Genomic DNA, 22,777 nt, shown 5'->3' with positions numbered 1-22,777 from the left:
AACAATAGAAGTGGAATCTCAAGCACTACAAGAAACACAATCTCCTTAAGCTCCTGAAGCAAAGAAACTGCGCCTACAAAAAGATCTGGGTCTTCAGGTACACCTTGGAGCCCTGCCTAGGTGTCGTTTTCATACTTTGGCCAATGGCTGTGCTCCATGCATACACAGGTGTGTTTTGTGCCCTGTGATTCGTCAGGTTACCAGAGAAGTCCACTGGGGTGAATGAGGTAAGCTTTAAGAAACCACACCCCCTTACTCACTCTCAAGCTCAAGCTACAACATATCTGAGTGCAAAAGTCTAGGATTTGACTTCCAAATCCTGTGTGTGTGCTCTTTAAAGGCTCTGGAATCAGTAGATTTGAATAAAAAAATCGACTTCCAACAGATCGTAGAAATGTGAATCACTGCAATGGAAGAACAATAAAAGAAAACACATGAATGCCAAACCCCAGATTATAAAATTTTGACTTTTTCTCTGTTTCCATTTTTTATGCAATATAATGAATTTGATATAATGAATGAACAAGCTATAATGAATTTATTCTAAAGAAGATGAATCCCTTGTTATAAAATAGCTGCAGTATGTTTTAACTGAATCTCAAAGAAAACACTGCGTGAAATGCATTTTATTTTGCAACGAGGTTCAAATTTAAGCCCGTAAAACAAAATAAAATTATGTCAACCCCCCTAACCCCACCTCAAAAAAATGTTTATGAATATATTGTTGCAATTTCGCTCATCTAATAGAATGAAGCACAGCATGCAGACCTGGGATTGCTGTGATTGTTTACGTATTTAGATATATTTTGTATTTAGTGAAGTTATGAATTGGGATAACTTACTCAGTTTCTATGTTTCTTTTATTATAAGGCATGTGTTAGTACATTAATTTGCTCATACATGAGTCTGGAGGCAATGCTGTATTATGTCTGTGAGAATTCACTACGTCCGTATCATTTCTGTGGCTCTATTCACAGAACCAAGTTACTTTGCACAATGAAAAATGGTTCCATTTGTATGTTGAAGTGAGATGTATTTTCCAGAATCATATGTTTTGTTAATTGGACGGATGGCCTGACTTTCCACTAGTAGGGACTTTATCCAGAGACGTGCTTCAGATCTGTAACCCAAGAGAGAGCTCACTGCCTCTCCTTCCTCCTCTAATGAGCTCCCAGATGTCAATTTCAGTGGCAGGAGAAAGGTGGAACACTGGGATCAGCTGGCTATCGAAAGTGGCCTCTTGAGGGCTTGTGCAATGTAGGAACAACAAAACAAGCTCCAGCACCACTTAATCCACTTGCACTTGCAAACACACACACAGAGAGGAAGGATTCATGGGGAGACTTGACCTGAGGGATTCCTGATCTAAGTGAGGAGTTGTCAGGTTTCTCTCACAAACACACCACTGTCCCTCAGTTTGTTTCATCACTTTCTCCTCTGGGTAGCCGTATGGAAAAATATGTGGTGTGATCTGTGATGAAAAATAAACACATCCTGTTATCAGGGGGAAAATGTTTGTTGACCCTGGATACGGTAACATTTAAATTGTTAAATCAATACCTTTATAGTTTTTTTTATTTGCTACTTTTATACTTTTTCTATGTGACAGACAGAAAAACATGGACTTTTTAAACCTCTTTTATGGTTAATAACAGTAAAAGAAACTGCTGGGTCTTTAAACAAAGCAGCCCCTATCCTTTTATTCACTTGGTCTTGCATGTCCTTGGCATGTTTTTCCTACTCAGACAGGATTTCAGATCTTGTGTGATCTTGCGTGCATCTGTCTGTCTGTCTGTCCGTCTGTCTGTCTGTCTGTCTGTCTAGGTAGTCACACCAAGAAGGCATCATAATAATCAGTGTACAACACTGATGACCAACACTATATTATATACCAGCTGCTGATGGTATGTAGTTTATCATGATACGTCTGCATCTGATGTGCATTCACAATGCTAACATGTGACTCAGTGTCTAACGACAATGTTATTACTGGGGTAATATTGTGATAATTACACTTCACACACTGAATCCAGCAGATCTGGCTGCACAACTCTTATTTTGATGTAGTGGGGCATGTTGTGTTGAATTCTACTCACTCAGCATTCACCCCTCTGTGTGTGTGTGTGTGTGTGTGTGTGTGTGTGTGTGAGTGAGTGACAGAATCAAAGAAGTAATTGCAGTGTACATTAATAATAATTGTAGGTGTCCAGAGAATAATTGTAGATTTTGGACAAACATCCTTCATCAGCACTTCCAATGCTGTAGGAGGTGAAACTATTTGATATTGGAATTTCTTTTAATGTACTACAGTGGTGCTTGAAAGTTTGTGAACCCTTTAGAATTTTCTATATTTCTGCATAAATATGACCTGAAACATCAGATTTTCACACGAGTCCTAAAAGTAGATAAAGAGAACCCAGTTAAACAAATGAGACAAAAAATATTATACTTGGTAATTTATTTATTGAGGAAAATGATCCAATATTACATATCTGTGAGTGGCAAAAGTATGTGAACCTTTGCTTTCAGTATCTGGTGTGACCCCCTTGTGAAGCAATAACTGCAACTAAACATTTCTGGTAACTGTTGATCAGTCCTGCACACCGGCTTGGAGGAATTTTAGCCCATTCCTCCGTACAGAACAGCTTCAACTCTGGGATGTTGGTTAGTTTCCTCACATGAACTGCTTGCTTCAGGTCCTTCCACAACATTTCCATTGGATTAAGGTCAGGACTTTGACTTGGCCATTCCAAAACATTAACTTTATTCTTCTTTAACCATTCTTTGGTAGAACGACTTGTGTGTTTAGGGTCGTTGTCTTGCTGCATGACCCACCTTCTCTTGAGATTCAGTTCATGGACAGATGTCCTGACATTTTCCTTTAGAATTTGCTGGTATAATTCAGAATTCATTGTTCCATCAATGATGGCAAGCCGTCTTGGCCCAGATGCAGCAAAATAGGTCCAAACCATGATACTACCATCACCACATTTCACAGATGGGATAAGGTTCTTATGCTGGAATGCAATGTTTTCATTTCTCCAAACATAACACTTTTTTCATTTAAACCAAAAAGTTCTATTTTGGTCTCATCCATCCACAAAATATTTTTCCAATAGCCTTCTGGCTTGTCCACGTGATCTTTAGCAAACTGCAGACGAACAGCAATGTTCTTTTTTTAAAAAATATTTTTATTATGCGGCAAAGCACGTCAAAACAGGAATCAACATCAAATCAACATTAAAATACCACACCATCCCTGCACAACAATTTACAAAATACACATACCAATACCACAAAAATACTGTGCACTGTTGTTCAGTGTTCTCCTGATGGTGGACTCATGAACATTAACATTTGACTTTGATAGATCCCTGTTCTTTAAATAAAACAGGGTGCCCCTTCCCAAAAAACACACACATTCAAAGTCTACTAGATGGTCAGACAGCGTAGTTCTGCTCTTGTGAGCAGGACAACATTTTCCCACAATCAACCAACCACATCACAACATTTCCACATTCTCAACCAATGATTAATCTTTCAGAAATATGGAATAACTATCGGAAAATAGGTAACTCTAAGTATGGTATCAGGATAACTGCTTTAGAGAGTGAAGCCAAAAATATAGACAGTAATGCATCCTCGGACTATGAGGTGTGTATAGCTCTGGTACCTGTATGCATTTCCTGTCCACTTGTCCCCTTCATCAGTGACAGTTTTTGATCACAGAACACTATTGGCTGGATATTGAATTCTTATCCCAATAACTTTGAGGTATTTCAGTAATGCTACTATGCCTGATACATTCATAACAGCACCGATGGGTGAGACTCGAACATGGGAATAGCGAAGAGGTGGCCAGAAGTTCCCCCACCCGACCATGAAGTATGGCCACCCCAGTAGGACATTATTATTATTATTATTATTATTATTATTATTATTATTATTGTCAGTGCAGTTAAAATTGTCATTTGATGCAAAACTGAATGACTTGGTAAATTTTGCTAGTGCAAATAATAACAGAATCCCCACTACAATATCTCTGGGAAATTAGAAAAACATTTAACCACAGTCCAATAGGTAGGATTGTCAATGAATATAATCTCATCTTGGAACAAACAAGTTTAGCTAGCTAACACAGACCTCACTAACCATAACGAACAAATACAGTAGGTGAGCAAACACTAGTCAAAATATTTTATATGAATGATATTCGCTATTTGTAGGCCTAACATTAAATCATTATTACAACCCCGATTCCAAAAAAGTTGGGACAAAGTACAAATTGTAAATAAAACTGGAATGCAATGATGTGGAAGTTTCAAAATTCCATATTTTATTCAAAATAGAACATAGATGACATATCAAATGTTTAAACTGAGAAAATGTATCATTTAAAGAGAAAAATTAGGTGATTTTAAATTTCATGACAACAGCACATCTCAAAAAAGTTGGGACAAGGCCATGTTTACCACTGTGAGACATCCCCTTTTCTCTTTACAACAGTCTGTAAATGTCTGGGGACTGAGGAGACAAGTTGCTCAAGTTTAGGGATAGGAATGTTAACCCATTCTTGTCTAATGTAGGATTCTAGTTGCTCAACTGTCTTAGGTCTTTTTTGTCGTATCTTCGGTTTTATGATGCGCCAAATGTTTTCTATGGGTGAAAGATCTGGACTGCAGGCTGGCCAGTTCAGTACCCGGACCCTTCTTCTACGCAGCCATGATGCTGTAATTGATGCAGTATGTGGTTTGGCCTTGTCATGTTGGAAAATGCAAGGTCTTCCCTGAAAGAAACGTCGTCTGGATGGGAGCATATGTTGCTCTAGAACCTGGATATACCTTTCAGCATTGATGGTGTCTTTCCAGATGTGTAAGCTGCCCATTCCACATGCACTAATGCAACCCCATACCATCAGAGATGCAGGCTTCTGAACTGAGTGCTGATAACAACTTGGGTCATCCTTCTCCTCTTGAACTATAGAGTTTTAGCTGGCAACAGCGGATGGCACGGTGAATTGTGTTCACAGATAATGTTCTCTGGAAATATTCCTGAGCCCATTTTGTGATTTCCAATACAGAAGCATGCCTGTATGTGATGCAGTGCTGTCTAAGGGCCCGAAGATCACGGGCACCCAGTATGGTTTTCTGGACTTGACCCTTACGCACAGAGATTCTTCCTGATTCTCTGAATCTTTTGATGATATTATGCACTGTAGATGATGATATGTTCAAGCTCTTTGCAATTTTACACTGTCGAACTCCTTTCTGATATTGCTCCACTATTTGTCAGCGCAGAATTAGGGGGATCGGTGATCCTCTTCCCATCTTTACTTCTGAGAGCCGCTGCCACTCCAAGATGCTCTTTTTATACCCAGTCATGTTAATGACCTATTGGCAATTGACCTAATGAGTTGCAATTTGGTCCTCCAGCTGTTCCTTTTTTGTACCTTTAACTTTTCCAGCCTCTTATTGCCCCGTCCCAACTTTTTTGAGATGTGTTGCTGTCATGAAATTTCAAATGAGCCAATATTTGGCATGAAATTTCAAAATGTCTCACTTTCGACATTTGATATGTTGTCTATGTTCTATTGTGAATACAATATCAGTTTTTGAGATTTGTAAATTATTGCATTCTGTTTTTATTTACAATTTGTACTTTGTCCCAACTTTTTTGGAATTGGGGTTGTAGTATGCTAGCTTACATCAGAAAATATATTCAACCCCAAAGCAGAAAAAGTTGGGATGGTATGTTGAAATTAAAATTGAAAACAATGATTTGTAAATAATCTTTGACCTGTAGTGCACTCAAAACAATACAACAGCACATTATTTGATGTTTTACATCATGAATTTTATTGTTTGGTTGTTGTTGGTTTTTTTTAAATAAACACATTTCACTTTTGAGTCTCATCTCATCTCATCTCATTATCTCTAGCCGCTTTATCCTTCTACAGGGTCGCAGGCAAGCTGGAGCCTATCCCAGCTGACTATGGGCGAAAGGCGGGATACACCCTGGACAAGTCGCCAGGTCATCACAGGGCTGACACATAGACACAGACAACCATTCACACCTACGGTCAATTTAGAGTCACCAGTTAACCTAACCTGCATGTCTTTGGACTGTGGGGGAAACCGGAGCACCCGGAGGAAACCCACGCGGACACGGGGAGAACATGCAAACTCCGCACAGAAAGGCCCTCGCCGGCCCCGGGGCTCGAACCCAGGACCTTCTTGCTGTGAGGCGACAGCGCTAACCACTACACCACCGTGCCGCCCACTTTTGAGTCTTGTAACACATTTCAGCAAATGTGGAGATGGTTAAGCATTTACCTCTTTATAATGGTGCCATTCCTTCTCACAACACTTAAAAGATGTTTATGGGCTGAAGACACCAAGTGATGAAGTGTTTCAGGTGTTATTTTGTCCCATTCTTCCTGCAAACAGGTCTTAAAGTATGTAACGGTACGGGGTCGTCGTCGTATTTTTCTTTTTCAACATTTGCCACACATCCTCGATTGGGGACAGAAGGGACAGGCTCTCTCTTCTTCCGCAGTCATACCTTTGTAATGTGTGCAGAATGTGGTTTTGCCTTATTGAAATATCCCTGGAAAAGATGTTGCCTTGAAGGCAGCGCATGTCACTCCAAAATCTCAATGTACCTTTCTGCATTAATGCTGCTATCACAGACGTGTAAGTTACCTTTGCCAAGGGCACTGACACAACCCCATACCATGACAGACCCTGGCTTTTGGACTTGTTGCTGGTAACAATCTGGATGGTCCTGTTTGACGAGGCGTGTAGCGCTGACTTGACTATAAGCCATGTACAACAAGATTGAGTGGTATAACTTTTTATTATAACCACATTCACTGGATTTTGAGAAACAGAGCATTTTTATTTTTATTTTTTGCAAATTCGATAAATACAAAACTTGACACAAAATGTCTGAGAAAATAATTTCTACTCAGAATGTAAACAAACCGCCAAAATGACAGTGGCAGTTTGTGAAAAATGCTCTAATAATAATTCTTGAAAAATAAAAAAAGATATGTTCTTACCATCAAATACTTTCATTCCATATTTTGTTGCTTTTTGTATTTTGGGGGGGTTTGTTTTTGAGTAGAGTTTTTATTTAATCCTTGGATGGTTCGGCAACAGGCTCTACTATTTTGTTTTTCTCTACTCATGTTATATGAGTTAATAGCCTACAGTGGTGCTTGAAAGTTTGTGAATCCTTTAGAATTTTCTATATTTCTGCATAAATATGACCGAAAACATCATCAGATTTTCACACAAGTCCTAAAAGTAGGTAAAGAGAACCCAGTTAAACAAATGAGACAAAAATATATTATACTTGGGCATTCATTTATTGAGGAAAATGATCTAGTATTACATATCTGTGAGTGGCAAAAGTATGTGAACCTCTAGGATTAGCAGTTAATTTGAAGATGAAATTAAAGTCAGGTGTTTTCAATCAATGGGATGACAATCAGGGGCGGCACGGTGGTGTAGTGGTTAGCACTGTTGCCTCACAGCAAGAAGGTCCTGGATTTGAGCCCAGCGGCTGGCGAGGGCCTTTCTGTGTGGACTTTGCATGTTCTCCCCGTGTCTGCATGGGTTTCCTCCAGGTGCTCTGGTCCCCCCCCCCAGTCCAAAGACATGCAGGTTAGGTTAATTGGTAGCTCTAAATTGACCGTAGGTGTGAATGTGAATGTGTGAGTGTGAATGGTTGTGTGTCTCTATGTGCCAGCCCTGTGATGACCTGGTGACTTGTCCAGGGTGTATCCCGCCTCTCACCCATAGTCAGCTGGGATAGGCTCCAGCTTGCCTGCAACCCTGTAGAACAGGATAAGCACCTACAGATAATGGATGGATGGATGGATGGATGGATGGATGGATGGCAATCAGGTGTGAGTGGGCACCCTGTTTTATTTAAAGAACAGGGATCTATCAAAGTCTGATCTTCACAACACATGTTTGTGGAAGTGTATCATGGCACGAGCAAAGGAGATTTCTGAGGACCTCAGAAAAAGCGTTGTTGATGCTCATCAGGCTGGAAAAGGTTACAAAACCATCTCTAAAGAGTTTGGACTCCAGCAATCCACAGTCAGACAGATTGTGTACAAATGGAGGAAATTCAAGACCATTGTTACCCTCCCCAGGAGTGGTCGACCAACAAAGATCACTCCAAGAGCAAGGTGTGTAATAGTCAGCAAGATCACAAAGGACCCCAGGGTAACTTCTCAGCAACTGAAGGCCTCTCTCACATTGGTTAATGTTCATGAGTCAACCATCAGGAGAACACTGAACAACAATGGTGTGCATGGCAGGGTTGCAAGGAGAAAGCCACTGCTCTCCAAAAAGAACATTGCTGCTCATCTGCAGTTTGCTAAAGATCACATGGACAAGCCAGAAGGCTATTGGAAAAATGTTTTGTGGATAGATGAGGCCAAAATAGAACTTTTTAGTTTAAATGAGAAGCGTTATGTTTGGAGAAATGAAAACACTGCATTCCAGCATAAGAACCTTGTCCCATCTGTGAAATGTGGTGGTGGTAGTATCATGGTTTGGACCTGTTTTGCTGCATCTGGGCCAGGACGGCTTGCCATCATTGATGGAACAATGAATTCTGAATTATACCAGCAAATTCTAAAGGAAAATGTCAGGACATCTGTCCATGAACTGAATCTCAAGAGAAGGTGGGTCATGCAGCAAGACAACGACCCTAAGCACACAAGTCGTTCTACCAAAGAATGGTTAAAGAAGAATAAAGTTAATGTTTTGGAATTGCCAAGTCAAAGTCCTGACCTTAATCCAATCGAAATATTGTGGAAGGACCTGAAATGAGCAGTTCATGTGAGGAAACCCACCAGCATCCCAGAGCTGAAGCTGTTCTGTACGGAGGAACGGGCTAAAATTCCTCCAAGCCGGTGTGCAGGACTGATCAACAGTTACCGGAAACGTTTAGTTGCAGTTATTGCTGCACAAGGGGGTCACACCAGATACTGAAAGCAAAGGTTCACATACTTTTGCCACTCACAGATATGTAATACTGGGTCATTTTCCTCAATAAATAAATGGCCAAGTATAATATTTTTGTCTCATTTGTTTAACTGGGTTCTCTTTATCTACTTTTAGGACTCGTGTGAAAATCTGATGTTTCAGGTCATTTTATGCAGAAATATAGAAAATTCTAAAGGGTTCATAAACTTTCAAGCACCACTGTATGTATATATGCAGATTTTATATGGATAAATATTTTGCCCCAAACTAGATTGCTACCCCCAATAAAGTCATTGCTTCTAACTTGGCCACTCAAATTGTAAAAGGTGTGGTGATGCCCCTGGACTAGAATAGTCCACCACTCAAAAGATCTGCTCAGTGGTTGCGCTCTATATGCTTGTTTCTTTTCACTAATGCACAGGTTCCCAACCCTGGTCATGGAGTACCCTCTGTTACTGCTTTTCCTGCTCTATCACACCCAGTTCAATTCAGGAAGTACTGTTAATTAGGTGATTAGTTAAATCACGTGTGTTGGGAACAGGGAAAACATAAAAATGTGCAGGGCAGGGGGTTCCCCAGGCCTGGCGTTGGCAACCTATGCAATGTGCACTAATGGATAGGGTAGAGGTGGACTGACAAACTGTGCACAGCAGCACAGTAGTGTTTATATACTTGCAAAGTTCAGGTATGGTAGGTGTAACTGAAAAAGCGTTGACTGCATGTTGATACATAAACATGTGTGTGTTTTTCTTTTTTTCTTTCTCACTGTACACTGAAGCTAGTTTCTGCCACTTGAAAAAAAGATGAAGTCACACAGAATGTCATAATAATGAGAACATATGCATATTTATATTTCATAATTATGATACTGTCATAAATATGACATTGTGTCATATTAAAGATTTAATATTTTATAATAACCACTAACCACTACACTGTGGCATGGCGGTGTAGTGGTTAGCACGGTTGCCTCACAGCAAGAAGGTTCTGGGTTCGAGCCCAGTGGCCGGCGGGGGCCTTTCTGTGTGGAGTTTGCATGTTCTCCCCATGTCTGTGTGGGTTTCTTCCAGTTTCCCCCACAGTCCAAAGACATGCGGTTAGGTTAATATGGGACGGCCTTGGGCTGAGGTGCCCTTGAGCGAGGGCCTTTCCCAACTGCTCCCCGGGCGCTGTTAGCATGGCTGCCCACTGCTCTGGGTATGTGTGTGTGCTCATTGCTCACGTGTGTGCATGTGTGTGTTCACTGCTTCAGATGGGTTAAATGCAGAGAGGAATTTCACAAGTGTGTGATGAATAAAGTTGTGCTTTCTTTTTTTCTTTCTTTCTTAATGAGAACTTTTCGAAGCATTATGATTTAACATCTCTTTATTATGGGGCGGCACGGTGGTGTAGTGGTTAGCGCTGTCGCCTCACAGCAAGAAGGTCCGGGTTCGAGCCCCATGGCCGGCGAGGGCCTTTCTGTGCGGAGTTTGCATGTTCTCCCCGTGTCCGTGTGGGTTTCCTCCGGGTGCTCCGGTTTCTCCCACAGTCCAAAGACATGCAGGTTAGGTTAACTGGTGACTCTAAATTGACCGTAGGTGTGAATGTGAGTGTGAATGGTTGTCTGTGTCTATGTGTCAGCCCTGTGATGACCTGGCGACTTGTCCAGGGTGTACCCCGCCTTTCGCCCGTAGTCAGCTGGGATAGGCTCCAGCTTGCCTGCGACCCTGTAGAACAGGATAAAGCAGCTAGAGGTAATGAGATGAGATGAGATCTCTTTATTATGAGATAGCAAGTAATTATTATGAAATACTAAGTCATTATTATGAGACTGAAACGCATAATCATGAGATAGAAAGCTGTAATTATGAGGAAAATTATCTATCTAATTTAATCAGCAGATGGCGATGTGCTCTGTGTCCGTATTGATTACTGTATTGCCGAAGAAGATAGACGACCCCCCCCCCCCAGTACCGCAACCCTATTTTTCTCCACGCGGATTTCGGTAAAATCCCGCCTCCTGCCCGCAGATTGGCCAATACTTTATGAATTCGTCTCTCTGATTGGACAGTATCAGTGTGACTGCACGTGAATATCCACTAGTAGCCAATCCTGGTGGAGGGATAACGCGTGACGGCGCTAATAAGTCACTCAAAGCCTTTCAGCCGGATCACAGCTTGTCCTTCAGTGCGTCTCTGTTGTGTTCATCTTCTAGGTAAACAATATTTTTATGTTCACTACAGTATATTATTTTTAACAGGTAATTTCACAATAAAGTGAATATTTAGCTGCATCTATTATTGTTAAAGTCCACTGTAATTTTTTGTTTTCCTCTCAAAACTGTAGCTGTGTGAGTCAGGGAGTTGATTGGATGCAGTGATGGTTGTTTTGTAACGTGGTGACATTTATCTTAATCATTAGCAGTACGTACTGTCCGGTGTTTTGGCCTCACTCAGTCACACACTTCACTGTGCCAGGTGAAGGGTTCGAACAGAAACAGGCTGCATTCATTTTTTTTTAAATCGTTCATTTGATCGTTTTTATCAGACACTGATGGAAACTCTGGTTCTTTTTCAATGAGTCGATCTTTTGCCTCGGTTCACCAAGAACCGACTCTTTCATCTCCTAAACGGTTCATTGCCAGTTTTCCTCCTCTAAAGCAGAACATTTTGGGATGTTTTAACCACATATCTTTTTTTTTCTTTGCATAACTCTGGCTGCAGTTATTTCCTAAAATCTTACTCCTAGGATGTCTTTTCATAAAATCCACTTAAGTAATGGTCAGATTTGCAAGGTACTGCGAATGTATAAGAATCCCATGCACTAACGGTTTTTGTGTCTGAGCTTCATTAAGAATATTAATTTGACTTTGACTAGAGCTATCAAAAAGAGTCGGTTCTCCGAATTAAATCAAAGATCCGGTTCAAAGACTCGACTCGTTCGTGAACGACTCATCGCTACACAATACCTGCCAGAGAGAACTTTTGCTTTAGTGGCTGATAAGCAAGGCATCTGTTGGAAGATTAACCCTACCTAATCTAGGTGTGCATGAATCAGATGTAGACTTGCTCAGCAGAACAGAAATGGTGCACAGATACCTTGATGGAAATTCCGGCTCTTTTCAGTGATTCGGATCACTTGGCTCAACTCGCCAGTAAGAACCGACTCATTGTTTTCCTCAACCGCATGAATAGTTGCTCTTCCTTGCTTAATTATAGCTAAAATTTTCATGAAATCTGCCTTGTAATCGATTAGTAACATTCCTTTGCAGTGTAACTTTTAAAAGAAATCCTTTTTTAAATTGTTAAACCAGCAATGCACCCATGTTTTGACCTGTTAAGCATCCCTGCATTGTCATTGTGCCTGCTCTGTCTTTTTTTTCATTAAGAAGATTTAGTTCCATTTATCCTGGTAATGGAGCCTGATGACCCTAATGCACTTCACCCAGTACATCTAGAGAGAGCTGCAGTTCTCCCGGTTATGCTGCGTCATACAGACAGATTGAAACAGATGTTAACATGAGGATTCAGTGGATGTATTTTGATGGCATTACAGTAAGACTAATGGCTTGTCTATACAGTAGGAAGTTTGGATACACCTAATTCAATGGCTTTTCTTTAATTCTATTAAGTCACTTCCTGTCTTATAGTAATGATGGATATCTCTTTACTTGCATAGTTATTGACAATATGGATTACAGCATTTGTGGAATAGTTTTTTTTTTTTTTAATTTGCTGTTTTGATCTCATGCTTTTTTTTTTTTTTTTTTTTTTTTTAAATGCAATAAATTACACTAACTTCTGACAAGGCATGCCTGTTAATTGAAAAGCATTCCAGGTGACTACATCATGAAGCTGGTTAAGATAATGCAAAATAGTGTGCAAAGAGTCAAAGTAAAGTGGCCACTTTGAAGAATCTGAAATATGTAGGGAGGTTTTTTTTTTTTTTTAAAACTTGTGACTTGCATGTCCATATGTGTTAGTTTTGATGTCTTCAGTTCTACAATGTAGAAAATGGTCAAAATACAGAAATCTAAGAATAAGTAGGTGTGCTTACTTATTGCCACATTGCTAGAACATGCACACAGCAGCTCTATGTAATTGGGGGGGGGGGGGGTGAGTGATAAATCTAATTAGGGCCCTTAATCCTATGCTTGGGGTTGACTGACTGGGGAAAGTGTTCCAAGTTTGAAATCAGTCACTGGTAAAATATTTGCAAGTTCGCATGCTTATTTTTAAAGTTGGCCATGTAAAATTACATGGCCATCAATTTAAACTTTGATACGTCTTAAAATTTGCTCTCAACACTGGTCACAAATTGGATTGAAAGTAGTCAGTTGTCTTTAGTCAACTCCAATTCTGTACTGGACCTTTGTTTTCAGCATTTGTTTGTCTTGGCATCAAAATTGCTAGAAATGGATTGTCTTCTGACACATGAGTCAGCCCAACTGCAAATAAAACCCATTTTACTGTATTGGTGAGACACTGCTTTGAGTGAAGGAAAGCAGTTTTTTAAACTTAAAAGGACTGGTGTTATTTTATCATTAACACCAGTATGTCTATTTACAGTTCCATACACTTAACTTTCTGAAGGTGAAATGAGCTGGTGAATAAGATTAAGCTGAGGTGGATAATTATTTTGGTATAAATACACAGGTGTTTAAGTAATCCTATTAAAAATGATTGAAATAAATCTTCAGAAGCAGTATGCAAATGTGTGCAGATTTGTCACCATCTGTGCTGAGTCACATAATACTTTTTGTTTTGAACTAGATAAAATGAATCTCAATTCCACTTTACCTTTTGAATATTTTTAGATAACCTCAGCACCTTTTTAGTGCTTTTTAGGAACCGCATTTGCTTTCATAACTTCCTCACAGTGATGAAGCAATTGGCTGCCATTTTGCTGAGTCACTCGGTGATTTGGTTGAGAAACTTTGACTACTTAATGGCTTGTTAACCTTCTGAAAAAGTCTCACTTGGCCTTCTAATCTATCTGGGTTCGGGACTGGCATGAAGTATGCACAAACCCAGTGGCTGGGTGTTTTTACCTAATCATGTCTTTTGATCTGTGGGGGAAATTGGAGCACCCAGAGGAAACCCATCCAGACACTGGGAGAACATGCAAACCCCACACAAAGACTCTATTGGCCATGAGGTTTGAATCCAGAACCTTTTTGCTGTGTGGTGACTGTGCTCACAACTGCACCACTGTGCTGTCTGTTTCTCAATAGTCTCCCCCCCCCCCCCCCCCCCCCCCCAAAAAAAAAAAAAAACATACAACCCTGATTCCAAAAAAGTTGGGACAAAGTACAAATTGTAAACTAGACAGGGACACTCTAACGAGTGCAAACCCCGCCTTTTCCCTATTAAAATACATTGGGCAAAAATTTCGAAGTTCTGCCATGACTTTGACCTTTGACCTCCAAAATTTAATGGTTTCCTTCCTGGGTGATTGGCAACACATGTACAAAATTTGGTCCAAATCGATCCATTGGTTCTTGAGATATCTTGCAGAGATATATATATATATATATATATATATATACACACAGACTGACGCAGGTGAAAATAATAACCCCTCCGACTACTGTCGGCGGGGTTAATAAAAACGGAATGCAAATCTTAAACTTCTATTGTATTCACAATAGAACATAGACAACGTGTCGAAAGTGAGACATTTTGAAATTTCATGCCAGATATTGGCTCATTTGAAGTTTCATGACAGCAACACATCTCAAAGTTGGGCCAGGGGCAATAAGCGGCTGGAAAAGTAAAAGGAACAGCTGGAGGACCAAATTGCAACTCATTAGGTCAATTGGCAATAGGTCATTAACATGACTGGGTATAAAAAGAGCATCTTGGAGTGGCAGCGGCTCTCAGAAGTAAAGATGGGAAGAGGATCACCAAGCCCCCTAATTCTGCGCCGACAAATAGTGGAGCAATATCAGAAAGGAGTTCGACAGTGTAAAATTGCAAAGAGTTTGAACATATCTTCATCTACAGTGCATAAGATCATCAAAAGATTCAGAGAATCTGGAAGAATGTGTGTAAGGGTCAAGGCTGGAAAACCATACTGGGTGCCCGTGATCTTTGGGCCCGTAGATGGCACTGCATCACATACAGGCATGCTTCTGTATTGGAAATCACAAAATGGGGTCAGGAATATTTCCAGAGAACATTATCTGTGAACACAATTCACTGTGCCATCTGCCGTTGCCAGCTAAAACTCTATAGTTCAAAGAAGAAGCCGTATCTAAACATGATCCAGAAGCGCAGACGTCTTCTCTGGGCCAACGCTCATTTAAAATGGGCTGTGGCAAAGTGGAAAACTGTTCTGTGGTCAGACGAATCAAAATTTGAAGTTCTTTATGGAAATCAGGGATGCCGTGTCATTCGGACTAAAGAGGAGAAGGACGACCCAAGTTATCAGTGCTCAGTTCAGACGCCTGCATCTCTGGTATGGGGTTGCATTAGTGCATGTGGCATGGGCAGCTTACACATCTGGAAAGACACATCAGTGCTGAAAGGTATATCCAGGTTCTAGAGCAACATATGCTCCCATCCAGACGACATCTTTTTCAGGGAAGACCCTCCTGCATTTTCCAACGTGACAATGCCAAACCACATACTGCATCAATTACAGCATCATGGCTGCGTAGAAGAAGGGTCCGGGTACTGAACTGGCCAGCCTGCAGTCCAGATCTTTCACCCATAGAAAACATTTGGCGCATCATAAAACGGAAGATACGACAAAAGACCTAAGACAGTTGAGCAACTAGAATCCTACATTAGACAAGAATGGGTTAACATTCCTATCCCTAAACTTGAGCAACTTGTTTCCTCAGTCCCCAGACATTTACAGACTGTTGTAAAGAGAAAAGGGGATGTCTGTGTTTAAACATGGCCTTGTCCCAACTTTTTTGAGATGTGTTGTCGTGAAATTTAAAATCACCTAATTTTATCTTTAAATGACACATTTTTTTTTCTCAGTTTAAGCACTTGATATGTTGTCTATGTTCTGAATAAAATATGGGATTTTAAGACTTCCACATCATTGCATTCCGTTTTCATTTACAATTTGTTCTTTGTCCCAACTCTTCTGGAATCGGGGTTGTACATAATCACTTTGTAAAGTACATTAAACTGGTCATTGCTCCCAGTTAACATATCCTACTGGTTGGTATAACTACTTGTGCCCAGTTAACCCCTGTAAATGTGTGCTTTTGAGGTGTTATCTAGCCAAGCTAAAATCCTGCTAAAGCAATGAGTTGTAAAGCACATACAAAGTCCTTCACTGTTACTTTCTCATTTAATGAAGGTGATTGAGGGACCAATCACACATGTTCAAGCTTTGTCATTTATCATCGAACATACTACAGCCAAATGGGTGGCCACTTGGATAACTTTTACGTATACTTTTATCTACACGCTGCATAGAAGCCATTTGAGAAATATTAATCTCTAACTTTTTTTCTCTTTCCTCCCTTATTCTTCAGCAACATGTCCATTGTGAAGATCCATGCCCGGGAGATCTTTGATTCCAGAGGGAACCCGACTGTAGAAGTGGACCTTTACACAGATAAAGGTGAGTTGTCTTCATTATTCTCAAGAATACTCTATATAATGGTTTGGTGCCAAGGTTGACTTTTTTCACAGACTACTTAATATCCTCAAACTAACATTGGGTAGTTTCAGGTTTCCGAGCACAGGAATATTAGAATATCTTCAGTCATACTGTTGTCTTTAGTTCATGTTGATGCCTTTTGATTTGTATCTCTGCAGGTCTGTTTCGAGCTGCTGTTCCTAGTGGAGCATCTACTGGGATCTATGAAGCTCTGGAGTTGAGGGACAATGATAAATCCTGCTACTTGGGCAAAGGTATGCATGCCTAAATCTTAATATAAGATTCTGTATCAAATTGTGCTATAATAGGACCACGTGTTGTCATTATGCTCACTGGCCACTTTATTAGGTGCACCTATACACCTGCTGTTATGCAGTTATTTAATCAGCCAATCCCTTGACAGCAGCACAATGCATAAAATCATGCAGATACAAGTCAAGAGCTTCAGGTAATGTTCACTTCAAACATCAGAATGGGGGAAAAATTGTGATCTGACTTTCACTGTGGCATGGGTGTTGGTGCCAAATGGACTGGTTTGAGTATTTCAGAAACTGCTGAGCTCATGGGGTTTTCACACACAAGTCTCTAGAGTTTACACAGAATGGTGTGGGAAAACAAAAACCATTGAGTGAGTGACTGTTCTGTGGTTAGAAATCTCTTGTTTTGATAAGAGAGGTCTGGGAAAATGGCTAGATTGGTTCAAGCTGCCAGGAAGGATGTAGCAACTCTTTACAACTGTGGTGTGCAGAAAAGCATCTTGGTATGCAACAGCAGAAGACCACATTGGGTTCCACTTCTGCAGCCAAGAATGGGGAATCTTGGACTCAAGAACAGGTTCCTATTAGTGGCCAGTGAGGTGTATAAAAGCTGAAGTCGTCATTTTGTCCCATGAAGCTGTCTTGGACATATCTTAGCTTCTAGGTAACTTCCTCCATGTATCAAGCATCTAAAGAAGCTGGGAGAAAGTTCTTTGATTGGCAAGACTGAATTATAATGTATTGGATTTCACTTCCTAATAAAGCCTTGAAGGTGGTGTCTTGGCGTTCTCAAATATTATTTATTTTATTTATTTTTTTGGGTGGTGGGGTTCAATTAAAGCATTGCTGCCTCATAGCTTCAAACTCCTTAGTTTGATCTTGAGTGTTGGTGATCCTGGGTTTGTATCTGTAAGGGTTTCTGATTTTCTCCATAATGTGGTGGGACGGCTTGCATGTTGCCAAGTGATGGAGTTGTATTCCATTGGGTGTCTTGCCGTCACTCCCTCCAGTGTTCCTGGTATAGGTATAAAATTACTGAAGATGAACGCATTAATTGTCTTTGAATATTTGCAACTCCCATGTAAATCAGTCCCAGTCTTTTCCAATTGTATTTTCACAGAACCTCTACATGTGGAGTACATTTTATTCTCATTTTGTTCTGTTCCCTTATGCAGCCTTTTATATCTAATAAATTGGAGATGAGGGCCCATTAGTGGTACTTATACCAGGTAACTTTAATGAGCGTTGAGTGAATGATGAATGAACTGTTAGCATGATTGAAAAACAAGGGGTGTTTTGTTTTTTTTTTGGGGGGGGGGAATTGAACAGAATTCATGGCTTGTTGAGCATGAGCATTTGTCACTGACTTCAGCCAAATACCAGTATTGTTAAAAAATGGTTAATTGCATCCCCAGAAACTGATGATGAAATGAATGTGACTGGATTGGGGCTAAACTAAATTTGAGATTTTCTCAATGCTATTGTGTGCCCTAATCAAACTGGACGCATGCATGATCAGAGGGCTTGTACTGGAATCTGTGATCAGTTCATGCATCCTACATCCCCCTGGCACAGTCTTGAAGCTGAGGGTGGATTTACTGTACTGTTTAATGCTGCTTTTATTGTATTCCAGGCGTCTCAAAGGCTGTTGAGCATGTCAATCAAACAATTGCACCTGCACTGATTGAACAGGTTTGAAGTGTTTTCAAATTGTTTCCTAAAAGAAATCCCTAACTTCATTGTTTCACCCCTGGAAAAGTGCATAAAATGAACTGGGTTTAATTTTCTAGGGAATCCCTGTAGTTGAGCAAGAAAAGATTGACCAATTCATGCTGGAGTTGGATGGAACTGAAAATAAGTGTAAGTTGTTTTTAATAATGCCTACATTTATTCCATTTGAGTGTGCATGGGGGGAACTCACTCGGCGTCTTTGCACAAATTACTAAAAGAGTCAAGAATGTAGGAAAAGAGGGACTAGATGAAAGAACAATGAGTTTTGACCTTGATCTTTATGGCTGAGCTGATACTACTGATTGTCTTATTAAATCCTAATACTTTGACCTATTCACATTTCAGCTAAATTTGGTGCTAATGCCATCCTGGGTGTGTCCCTGGCTGTGTGCAAGGCAGGAGCTGCAGAGAAAGGTGTCCCTCTGTACAGACATATTGCTGACCTTGCAGGCAACCCAGAGGTCATCCTACCCGTGCCAGTGAGTAGTGGTGAAATCAGCCTTTTTCTGAAGCAAGCCTTTATTTAGCAGACATGGGGTGTTGGTTTGAGCACTGACTTTCACTGTTTCTCTGCATTAATAAAATAAGCCTGTTCTCTTAACTTGCCCTTAGACTTCCATTGTAAGCAGTTGAACCTAAAAGCTTTAAAATAAGCAATTAATTTAAAGCAACCTTTAGAGATTACCACTAGTGGTCTTGAGCAGTGTAGTAAAGGGTAATTCTAGTTACTTGTGGGTTTTTAAGGTTTTTTTTTTTTTTTTTTCCCCCTGGTATCCATGCATAATCAAGCAGAAGTTGAAATCCTTCTGAATTTGCCTTGATGCTGACTGCCTGGAATGCTCAACTAGAAATTCTTTTAGTAATGGTGCCATATTTTAAAACAGGTTTTAGATTTCTAGCTTAACTTACAAATGCTTTGGACTAAAAGTATATGCTGCCCGTTTTAGGATCTGCTGCTTCCCATGTTGTTCCAGTGGCCAAGTGGGACTTCTCCAGGCTCATTGGTTTTCTTCCCACCTCCCAAAAACATGTTGCCTGGCTGTGCTAAATTTCCCCTAGGTGTGTTGCCACCTCATGCCCAGTACTCCTGGGATAGGCCCCAGTTCCACTGCAGTCAACCCTGACCAGTAACCATTAAGTGGTTACTGAAGATGGATTTTTTTTTTTTTTTTAATTATTTGAATAATCTGTATTTTTTGCATTTGTGCTGCCCTTTGGGCAGTCTGTGCTGCCTTGCAGCAAAGAGGTTCTGGGTTCAAGCCTCATGGCCAACTGGGGCCTTTCTGTGAAGAGTTTGCATGTCCTCCACATGCCTGTGTAGATTTCCTCCCACAGTCCAAAGACATGCGGATTAGGTCAACAGGCTGTTCTAAATTGCCCATACGTATCAATGTGAGCATGAATAATTGTTCATCTGTTACCCTGGTGATAAATTGGCAACCTGCCCAGGGTGTACCCTGCCTCTTGCCCAAAGTCAGCTGGGATTGGTTCCAGCTTCTCTGTGACCCTGAGGGATAAACAGTATAGATAATGAATGACTGCCCAAAGAAATCCTTAAACCTCCATTATAAGATGAAATGTATGCCCCCCCCCCCAATGCTGCCAATTTAGTGTTGGGTGGGGTTTGGTGTGTAAGGGGGTTTGTGTGGGTGTTTTTTTTTTTTTTTTTATAAATATAAATGAATACTACTGAATGCAAACATTGAAAAACATTTATTGGAATAAAATTTGCCTGCTTTATTCAAGGCTTTCAATGTGATCAATGGTGGCTCCCATGCGGGCAATAAGCTGGCAATGCAGGAGTTCATGATCCTGCCAGTGGGAGCCAGTAGCTTTAAGGAGGCTATGCGCATTGGGGCTGAGGTCTACCACAACCTGAAAAATGTCATTAAGGAGAAGTATGGCAAGGATGCCACCAATGTTGGTGATGAGGGTGGATTTGCCCCAAATATCCTGGAGAACAAAGAAGGTAGTAAAATAAGTTATGTCGTTGTAACAATACAGTGAATGATGTGCAAATAAAGCTGCTGAACTTTAACTGCAATATCTGTCTGCTAAAGCTCTGGAGCTGCTAAAGAATGCCATCAGCAAAGCAGGTTACTCTGATGAAATAGTGATTGGCATGGATGTAGCAGCATCGGAGTTTTACCGGGATGGAAAATATGATCTGGACTTCAAGTCACCTGATGACCCCAGTCGTTACATCACCCCTGATGAACTTGCTGAACTTTACAAGAGCTTTGTGGCAGATTACCCTGGTATCCCCATCTTTAGTCTAATAAACTGAGCTCTCGTTTTTGTTTGACACATGGGCTCAAGTTTTTGTCATTTAATAATTATGAAAACAATGGATTGTTTATCCTTTTGCTTACTAGTTCAATTATTTCTATCATCCTCTCCACCCACCCCCATATTGAAGTGGTATCCATTGAGGACCCATTTGACCAGGATGACTGGCAGGCCTGGACCAGCTTTACAGGCACTACAGACATTCAGGTAGTTGGGGATGACCTGACTGTGACTAACCCCAAACGCATTTCCAAAGCAGTGGAGGAGAAGGCCTGCAACTGTCTGCTGCTCAAAGTGAACCAGATTGGTTCTGTGACTGAGTCCTTGCAAGCGTGAGTTCAGTCTACTCCTCACATGCAAGAGAATGCTATTGGCATCCTACTTGCTGTGTAATGGCTTTTTAAATAGGAGCGTGACTGACAGTGTGTGTATAGAACCTGTGTGAAGAAGCTAGAAGTGGTGGATGTTAAGTCTTGCAGTGTTATGCAGGTGTACAGTTTTTGATCCAGCTATCTTGTTTGGCTTAAAATGGCCATGGAATAACAGTTTTGCATTTATGTAAATGTTTCTTTGAAAATTGGCTAATAACTTGGTTATACAGATCCAATTAAAGGTAGGCATGTAATCTTGCAGACCCTCTGATCTATTGTTTCCTTGTAGCTGTAAGATGGCTCAGTCCAGTGGCTGGGGTGTGATGGTGAGCCACCGCTCAGGAGAGACTGAGGACACTTTCATCGCTGACCTGGTTGTTGGTCTGTGCACTGGACAGGTACATTGTGTTCTAACCTTTTTCAGATGCAGCTGAAGATGAAATGTGGCTGTAATGGCCACTTTGGGATTTGGAAGATGTTGCATGGACCACTTTGTGTTTTAAAACTATAGGCTGCTTGTATGTTCTACACTTTAGATGCATTATTCAGGCAAGTTCAGTTTATTTAAAAGCTGTATAACTTTCTTTTTTTTTTTTATAGATCAAAACGGGAGCACCCTGTCGTTCTGAGCGTCTGGCCAAATACAATCAGATCCTCAGGTGTCTAATTTACTATAATTACCTGCTAGTTATCATGATGGAAACGGGTGTCGAGCATCACAATTGAAATGATGCACCTGGGGTAAAAGTGTGTGTGGGGGGGCCTTTCTATGAGCAGCTGAAATGCTCAGTTTGCATTTGCTTATTTGGCTGATCGCCTTTATTCAAAGTGACTCCCATTTGATATGGGATATACCTGAGCAGTTGAGGGTTAATGGTCTTGCTCAGGGATCCAACAGTGCTGGGGTTTGTATTTGCAATAATCCAATCAGTAGTGCAAGGTCTTAACTGCTCAGTTACCACTTCCTCAGTATGTCATGCTTTTGGTACTGTATTCAGCTTTCCATATTGTAACTTTTTTTTTTTTTCTCCACAGAATTGAAGAGGAACTGGGTGATAAAGCTCACTTTGCAGGGAGGAAGTTCAGGAACCCACTGAACTGAGACAGAACTTCTGACTACACTGCAAATCCCTGTTAGGAGACACTAACTCATGCTTGCTGTCAGTATAGAAAACTAGTGTATGTATAGAAATGTTTATTTCATAACATGAATAAACCTCCTGAATGTGAGCAGTATTTATGGTTGGTAAAATAAGTGCTGTGAACTTGATTACTAACTTGCTGAATTGTATTTACAACAAGCCAGTTGTATCTGGTTTGAGTATCCTGTGGTTGCAGCAGATGAAGAATAAATGTGACTTCAAACCTCTCTTCCAACAATGTGACAGTTTATTACATCCTTATAAAGGAGTCAGTTATTATTTCATGGTGACAAATTGGTGTCCTTGAACTATCCTGTTAATGCCCTTGCAGTCTTGAGCTGTAAGATGATGGTTTTTAATCATGCATGGGGCAAACA

General features: G+C 40.5%; 1 protein-coding gene across 4 annotated transcripts; it reads left to right on the top strand.

The window, feature by feature from the left end:
* Nucleotides 1-207: 207 nt before the first annotated feature.
* Nucleotides 208-22,638, top strand: eno1b (enolase 1b, (alpha)). Of its 4 annotated transcripts, none has more exons than XM_060919648.1 (13): nt 11,135-11,199; nt 12,376-12,538; nt 16,483-16,571; nt 16,769-16,864; nt 18,501-18,559; nt 18,658-18,727; nt 18,944-19,077; nt 20,345-20,567; nt 20,659-20,856; nt 21,018-21,219; nt 21,548-21,656; nt 21,859-21,917; nt 22,294-22,638. In XM_060919648.1, exons 2-13 carry the CDS (start codon nt 12,528-12,530, stop codon nt 22,358-22,360), a joined length of 1,317 nt encoding a protein of 438 aa, XP_060775631.1. In that variant the 5' UTR covers nt 11,135-11,199; nt 12,376-12,527; the 3' UTR covers nt 22,361-22,638. The 4 variants fall into 4 exon arrangements, with proteins under 4 accessions (XP_060775633.1, XP_060775634.1, XP_060775631.1 ...); XM_060919649.1 differs by having other exon boundaries at nt 11,144-11,199; nt 12,373-12,538; XM_060919650.1 differs by lacking the exons at nt 11,135-11,199; nt 12,376-12,538 and adding an exon at nt 208-227.
* Nucleotides 22,639-22,777: the final 139 nt, after the last annotated feature.

The sequence above is a fragment of the Neoarius graeffei genome, chromosome 4 (assembly GCF_027579695.1).
Source record: "Neoarius graeffei isolate fNeoGra1 chromosome 4, fNeoGra1.pri, whole genome shotgun sequence".
In the NCBI taxonomy this organism is placed as follows: domain Eukaryota; kingdom Metazoa; phylum Chordata; class Actinopteri; order Siluriformes; family Ariidae; genus Neoarius; species Neoarius graeffei.
This window is presented reverse-complemented; position numbering and strand designations above follow the sequence as displayed.

What these genes read in the sequence shown, in the direction of transcription:
- eno1b (XM_060919648.1), top strand. An exon ending in GGATGGAACTGAAAATAAGT is followed by an intron (nt 18,728 to 18,943) that starts GTAAGTTGTTTT and finishes TTCACATTTCAG; the next exon opens with CTAAATTTGGTGCTAATGCC. An exon ending in GTGACTGAGTCCTTGCAAGC is followed by an intron (nt 21,220 to 21,547) that starts GTGAGTTCAGTC and finishes GTTTCCTTGTAG; the next exon opens with CTGTAAGATGGCTCAGTCCA.